At 49.6% G+C, this 7,894-nt stretch overlaps 1 protein-coding gene across 2 annotated transcripts in view; it reads left to right on the top strand.

Annotated features, from left to right (window-relative positions):
- Nucleotides 1–846: 846 nt before the first annotated feature.
- SYDE2 (synapse defective Rho GTPase homolog 2) overlaps nt 847–7,894 on the top strand; it is a 40,487-nt gene continuing 33,439 nt past the window's right edge. Inside the window, exon 1 of one of the 2 annotated variants that reach the window (XM_081865683.1) lies at nt 847–2,707. In XM_081865683.1, coding sequence (XP_081721809.1) covers nt 1,279–2,707 — 1,429 coding nt within the window. In that variant the 5' untranslated portion in view covers nt 847–1,278. The remainder of the gene's footprint in view (nt 2,708–7,894) is intronic. The other variant, XM_081865682.1, reaches the window with a different exon arrangement.

Below are 7,894 nucleotides of genomic sequence, written 5' to 3'. Positions count from 1 at the left end.
AACTACTTTATGACATTCAGAAAGTACAGCTACATAAGAACAGTAACCATTCCCAAAATATAATCATAAATGAGCCGCTTGCCTATGTACCATATGTATGCAAACTCAGTGCAAGGTGTGAGCTTGCTTTTGCAGCGTAATCTCATTTGTATTGGGTATAATTTGAGACAGACAAACTCTTCTCATCAATGCAAAGAAGCCTTTCTCTTTTCTGATCTTTCCTATCTGTCAGAGTTGAAAATCGCTGTTCACAACAGCATGTAGTGAAGAACTGCAGAAAAATAGCCAATGCTCTTTGAAGAAAGGCTTGGAGATTGTGGTTGCAGTGGCGTAGCGTGGGGGGTGCAGGGGGGGCTGGCCGCACCGGGCGCAACACCTGGGGGTTAGGGTTAGGGGGCGCAAATCCATGGGTTAGGGGGGCGCAAATCCACAGGTTAGCGGGTGCAAATCCACGGGTTAGGGGGCGCAAATTACTTGCCTTGCCCCGGGTGCTGACAACCCACGCTACGCCACTGTGTGGTTGTATATCTCCCCCCCCCCCCAATTATTGCTATGCTATGCTATACTGAAACGTTTAAATGTTTTTGGATTGTCTTTGAATCTTCCTGAGCCACTTGCCATCATCTCCTTCGCCTGCCACACCTTTTGAGAACCACTGCCCTGGGCTCTAGCTATCAAAGGCAGAGGAGCCTCCCCAGAAAAAAGGGAGAAGAAAGCCAAGCAGCCTCGCGGCTAAACCCAATTCCTTGCCCAAGGTAGGCTCACTGAGGCTCGCGCAAAGTAGGGGCCTTAGAGGGGCCAGTTAAAGGGTTAAAAAGGAGGGGAGAGGGAGAGGCGCTCGCCCCGCCCCTGCGCGTGGGGAGGGGAGGAGGTGCGCGGGGTAAAAGAAAAAAAAACTTCGCCTCTCCTGTTGTTCTCCGACGTCCTATCCCAGCCTGTGCAGCCTCGGGGCTGGAACGAGGAGGCGGCGGCGGCGGCGGCGGCGGCGGGAGGCCGTGTGCGCGAGGCTCCTGCGAGAGCGCTCAGCCCAGCTGCTGGCAGCAAGGCATGCGCATTGCAGGGCGCCCTCTCACCCCGCTCAGCTATGCCAAATATGTAGTGAGCAGCAGCAGCAGCAGCGAAAGAAGAGAGAGAGCGGGGACCATGGGGCGCTCCTGCCAGCCGGGCTCCGGGCTGCCGCGCTCGCCGTCTCCCTCAGGGGGACCCTTGCGCGCCGCGGCGGCGCCGGCGCCCAGCAACTAGCCCCCAGGCGGAGAGAGGCGACCACCAGCGCCAGGCATGGCTGACCCTCTGCGCAGGACCCTCTCCAAGCTGCGGGGCAGGCGGGCGCAGCGAGGGGCGGCGGGGGAAGCCGCCGGGCACCCCAGCGGAGGCGGCGCCCTTCGAAGCCGAGCCCAGCAGACCCTGGCGCGCCCGGGAAAGGGGGCGGCGGGCGCGCTCGGCAGCGGCGGGGTCTTCGCGCCCCACCTGGAGGAGCCGGAGGCTTGGTCCCGGCGGGGGAAGGCGGCAGCGGCGCCGGAGGAAGAATCCCCCGGAGCCCGCCTGGGCCCGCCGAAGAACCGCGTGGAAGGGACGCGGCAGCTGCCTCCGCCGGGGCTCCGTGCGCCCCCGCCGGCGGCCGAGCTCTGCTTCTCGCCGTCGTCGTCGTTTTCCCCCCGGGCTCCGGACTCGCGCTCCGCACTGGAGCGGGGCGGCGGGAGCGAGGAAGAGGACTATTACGACAACCACAGCCTGCCCGGATGGAGCTGCCCCAAATTGGCGTGCCGGGCGCAGGGGGACGCCGACGGCAGCGTGGCCCTTGGCGGCGGCGGCGGCCACTCCCAGGCACAGGAGAGCGCGGGCCGGCTTCGCAGCCAGCTGCAGGAGGCTTACTACCTGCTGATCCACGCCATGCACGACCTGCCCCCGGCTAGCCCCGTCGTCCGGGCCCGCTCCCCGCAGCCCCTTGCCCACCCGCCGCCCTTCTCCCCGGCTGGGAGGAGCCACGATGCCGCAAGCTGCTCTTTCCCGTGCGGGGACGGGTCCCCGCCGTCGCGAGCGCCCGATTCCGGCTCCCGAGGCTCCGGCAGGGCCCCCGCCGGGCGCCGGGGCATCAGCAAGAGCTGGGAGAGCCTCCCCGCTGCCCAGCCGCCCTTGCGGAGGTGCAGCAGCGACGGCGCGCTCGGCCCCTCGCCCCGGGGCCACCTGCTGCAGCGGCCGGGCGCCAGGCGGGGACTAGGCGGCGGCGGCGGCGGCGGCCTCGCAGCTGCCGCCGGCTGCTCGGGCCACAGCAGCTGCGAGCAAAGCCCCGGCGGCCGGAGCGCCGGCGAGGGACATCCGTCGGCGCGGCCGCGGGACGACTTGGGCCGCTTGCTGGGCTCGGAGCTGTGCGCCGCGGACCCGGCGGCGGAGGGGGGCGGCGGCGGCGGCGGCAGAAGCCACGTGCGCCCTCCGGCCGGCACCCACGGCGGCCCCTTCAAGCCTCCCGCCGTGACGGTCCGGAAGCTGCAGAAATGGATGTACAAAGGGCGCCTCCTCTCCCTGGGCATGAAAGGCCGCAGCGAGCCAGCGGGGGCTTCGTCGTCTTCGTCTCCCGCAAAAACATCCAGGACCTGCGGGCCACCTGTGGGCAGAGAAGAGGGGCCGGCAACGCCGCCTCCTGCCCCCTCGAGGGGTCAAGGGGGAAAGGGCCTAGGATCCCCTTCAGACCAAAGAATCTTGCTGACAGGTAATGATTTTTGTGACCACTTGCCCCCTCCTCACTTTCCCATGGTTGGGGGTTTGGAAGCCTCCCAAAAGTTGCTCTGTGCTTTTTATTTCATTTTTTTTTATGGACAGTGCTTTTAACAGCTGCTTGATAGAAAGAAAACACTTCAGTGCAGTTTGCCTCGCCCTTGCATCCCTTGCACCCTTGCATTTGGGAAAAGCTTCACTTGGCTGAATTGCTTTCAGGTGCAGGAGACTTGCCTTTTGTTTATTTTAATTAAGGAGCAGGCCTACTCCAAGCCTCACCTGCTCTGCTGCATTTTGCTAAAGGCAAAATAGTCTCAATTTCTGGGCTGGATGGAGTATACAACTAATGCTTACGGCATGTGAAGCTTGTTGACTACTCTCAGCAGTATTGCATAAAAATAGCAAGTTTGCCATAACAGGCATGCAGAGTGTTGAGAAAAAGACAAGGCTTTCATAAAGTTTGCCTGCCAAATACTAATTTGCAAGTAGTGTGTGGGATTCACATGAAGGGAAAACACACACACGCACAAAAATGAGGTCACTTGTGTTTGCAGACCAGGACAAGTAGGTTAGTTAAAGGAAAGGAGAGTACATGTAGAATAGGAAGAAATACTGTACAGTAACCATAACTTCTCCTTATTCCAGTGCGCAAGCTGGATTTTTTTTAAAGCTTATTTACATCTCACTTATTTCATTGGGAGAGTTAAGCAGTTGCATAGATCTCCCCCATTCAAATTCAGCAAAACTTTAAAAATCTTGCCTTTGGCTCTGTTGTACTCTGCCATTAAAATATTAAGGGGGAAGGGGAGGAAAGGCGTAATGCTTCTGAGCCTCGATTTCTCCAAAGGTAAGTTGTGGCTTTTCCGCATCAAATATCGCTGCAGGTGGAAAGCTGGCAGAGCAAGAAGAGAGGTTCCATCCTAACATTTACCCTTGCATGCTGTTTTTCATGTGCAGGAGCTTATTTTATTTTAGGCTGGGAGAAGAATTGAAATATTGAGGACTTGCCAAATTGGCAGCATTTGAGCCTGGTGCAGCAGTGCAACCCCTTTCTCTGGTGTAAAAAAAGCCTTGAGGAGGACCCTACCTGGCACAGTGCTACTCTAAATCGTAAACAGTCCTCATTTTACCCCAAGTTGCAGAGCAAAGAGTTGCCCAGTAGCACTTCCCCTGCTGTGAATACAGTGTGAAAAGTCATCCTTAGTCTGGAACTATTTCTCCCCTCCCCCCCCCCCCAGCAATTTGTCTCTCTCCGCCCCAGTTACTGTTTTAAATTGTAACCTCTGTGTGAAATCTTAATGGACGTGTGACACTTATTAACCATAAATGTTTAGTTACTTTGAGTACAAGAAGTATCGTGGAAAATACTTCTCTTTTTTTATCTCTCCCTCCCACCCCTGAAATCTCTGCCCAGTGGCAGGTTCACAAGTACACCTCACAATTCTGGTGACAAAACAAAACGGGGGGAGTGGGGGGGAAGCACAGTGGGGTGGGGAGGAACATGTTAATGTTATCTGGTCAAGCACCACTGCCTCATTTATTTCTATTGGCCCTGAGCGGGTGAAACATTCCCAGAAGGGTTGGCAAATCAACATTGATGCTTCCAGAAAAATGCTTCCCTTTTATACATTAATCTCGCAACGTGTTGCTAAACCGTGTTAATAGCTCACTTATTAAAGTACCCGTATATGAAGTAAGCTTTCAGTTTCTAGGTCCCTTGGTGTTTAATTTCTCTCCACATTATTGTGGATAGTCCAGTATTGTATGTAGAAATGAGAAGCTACAGATTCGAATAATAGTAATAGTAATGATGATGATGATGATGATGATAAATACTTGGAAAGTGCTTAATTATCTTTTTCTGGGCAAGCCTATAGTAAGTTTCCTTTGTGAAATACTTCAAGTTCATCAGAACATTGGGTTGGATCCAAATTGAGTCATGCTTAGAGCAGCCCCATTGAGTTATTTATTTAGAAGATTTTAGAAATGCTTAATCAAAGAGCTTTCTAATTTAAATGGGTAGCTTAGTAGTTTTGATTGGTTTATCCTAAGGGGAGATACAGTCCTTTCCACCTGTTAAACCTGTCTTTGGCCCTCTGTGTTGTTCTGGACCATTTTCTGCTGTATCGCCCTCTGCTTAACATCCAAGAAACAGTACAGCTCGATAAATCCTATACTGTATTACCTTATCTAGTTCGTCAAGACAAAAAAGTGCAGGGAGAGACAAATATTAAAGATGCTAGTATGAGGGAAGATGGCACCCACCTTAAATCAGCTGTTGTGTTCTGTACTAAATCAAAGGCACCCTCCACAGTGCCCAGGTCACACACAAAAAAATCAGTACTTAGCACACCACTGACCACATTCTGTGACAATTAAAGAAAGACCTGTGTACCTGCTATGTCTTTAAAGCACATTCTTTCGCTCGCAGTAATTCTGGGCACTGTAGTTTATTCCCCACAGAGATGCAATTTCTAGCAATTCTTAAACAGCAGTGCCCAGAATTTCTTGAGGAAAGTAATGCATTTTGCATGTACTCTAAAGGTACAATGTGTGCACAGCTGATTGAAAGTATTTCCAAAACAGACAAATTCTGTATGTCAGTGTAGGCCAATGCTTCTCAAAGTGGGTGATACCACCCCCTGGGGGGAGGCACTGGAATGATGGGGGCGGTAGTAACCTCGGGTGCAATTGGGATGGGGCATTGAATAAAAATAAGGGGGCAGTGGAAGCATGAAGAAAAGAAAATTTTGAAAAACTACATGTTTCATCTGTTGTTTACAACTACTTCTTTATTTACTATGTTGTACAACATAGGTAGAAATTTAGATACATAAAAGAACACAAATTTGTCACTGCACCTTTCTGTAAAGAAGGTAGATTTTCTGGGGGGTGCTGGGTAATGTTTTGTTTTTTGTTTTTCCTGAAAAGGGGCCAGTAGGTCAAATAAGTTTGGGAACCTCTGGTGTAAGCAAGCCCCAAGGTGTTCAGCGGGATTTACTTCCAGGTAATAAGATCACACAATTCAAAGACTACACAGGGTTTGAATATGTTTTGTCATTGCATCTTAGCACCCCCCGCCCCCCACCTTAAATAACTTCTAATTAGGATTGCTGCAATAAATCTACAGGATCGCTGTGGTGCTTTGCCCTTGTTAAACTTGCTTCTGCTGTTTTTGTAAACTAGACATAGCCTTAGGTCTAGTTTGTACATGTGTGATTAATGTTGAGTAGCTATGGATATGAGTTATGTGTTGAGAATCTGCTCTCCGGAGGGCTGTTAGCTTTCCTAACTTGTCCCTAATGGAGGAGGGAAAACTTGCCCTTTTAATATAGGGTGGACACTTGTGAATTTTTTCATGGTCCTACAAACACAGAGATGTGTATCTTGCTAAGGTGCTCAGTTGTAAAGAAACAGACTGCACAGGAAAGGGAATTTCAGCAAGTGCTCCTGTCAAAATTCTCATTTCTATGGGGCAGTTAAAGAGAAGGGATTCTCCTCATCCTCTGCAAATGTTGCCCCAAGGGGCATCTCATGGCAACTGGCCCCCGGTACCCTCAAGTGGCCCATTCTCCCACAGCCATGGCTGTGATCAGTCTAGATTTTGCAGGAAAGCCAGGACATTTAACAAAGCTCCAGGATGTCCACTTTAGTGTTAACAGTGCTTGTGTGAAATAGTCACTTGCATTAGCAGGTATCGGTGCTTTTTATAATGAATGAACCAGCTTGTAAATTAAACATTAATAACTTATTTATTTGATTACTCCTCTTTAACAGTGTGTGGTCTCTAATCTTAACTGAAAGAAGCAGTTGCTTTTTAATACAGTTTCTTTCATGTTTTAACTTTTCCACATAAGTGTGTGTGGAATAGCTTCAGTGGAAAATGCTTTTCGAGGGTGCCTCTCCCCTCCCCAGTTTTGTTTTAAGTTCTGTTTTAGGATTATGCCTGGTTTAAAGTTTCATTGCTCTAAATCCTCCTAGATTTATTGCAAAACACTGCTTCAGAAAAATATAATTAGCCAGAGCATTCTAAATATTGGTTGCACAATGGTACTACATTCTGTGTATTGTTTTACAGACATGGGAAGGTAAAAATGCACATAATTACAAGGTGTCTGTTAATTGTACAGACTTGAGTAGTCAGAGGAAAAGAAAAAGACTTACTCCAGAAATCTGGAGAATGCTTCTTGCCTCATACAGGGGCGGACTTTAGCCTTTCAGATTTTGAGCAGTAACAAAATATATAAACCAACATAGCGAGTGATTATTATTATTATTAGTATTTTAACAAAGAACATACCCATTTGCGTTTTTAAAAATAGGTAGAATGAATCCTATCTGCTTGAATAGGTTGTATGGAGGCATGGGTAAAGTTAAATGAAGTCAAGTTCTGTTCTTGGTCGTAACCCTGAGTTTGATTGGCTGATGGGAAATGTTCTGCCTAATGGCTTCATGTGTACAATTTTTTTTTTGCCTAATAACTTTAAATGTTAATTTGTTCCATAGGAGACAGTAACGCAGCGAAACTTTTCTTAAACCCTGCTTCCATGTTCTAGTAAAATTACAGGATTTTCCTAGTGGGTATTTGTTTAGCATATGGACTATTGGGAGGCCATGATGGTAGCCCAAGCCAAGTCCCAGAAGGATGAAAGAATGTGAACTAGTCAAGAATCTGGTCCCTTGGTGGGCTATGATAGCTACATTATAACATGCTCCCTAACTTAATGTTTATCAAGCAGTGTCTGATATTGGGGTGGGGGTGGGGTAGATCCTTTTCTCGCTGTGTCTGCACACTTGGAATGTGATGCATGTTCAGACACGACTGTCCTACCATTTGTAGTTACTTCAAGACTTTTATTGCTGTCGGATCTGTGCATCTGGTCATATTTGAATATTAAGCCATCAAAATATACAGCCTCCCCCTCCCCGTCCGCCATCTCTGTTGTATATTGAAACTGTGTAGAATGCTTGTATGCTGAGCTATGCCTGGATATGGATATAATGTGTGTATAATGTATAGCTACAGAGTTTATGTAGTTTTTTGATTTAAAAAAGGGGGAAAGTAAAATCAAGGGAGTTCTGTTTCCATCAGAGCTTTACCTTTATGTCAGCCTTTGCCAACCTGGTGCCCTCCAGATGTTTTGGGCTGCAATTTCCATCAGCCCCAGCCAGTAAAGCATGC

Source organism: Podarcis erhardii (genome assembly GCF_964252035.2).
Source record: "Podarcis erhardii genome assembly, chromosome: 6".
NCBI classification, from domain to species: Eukaryota; Metazoa; Chordata; class Lepidosauria; order Squamata; family Lacertidae; genus Podarcis; species Podarcis erhardii.
The sequence above is the reverse complement of the archived record's forward strand: the minus strand, read 5'-3'. Positions and strand labels throughout refer to the sequence as shown.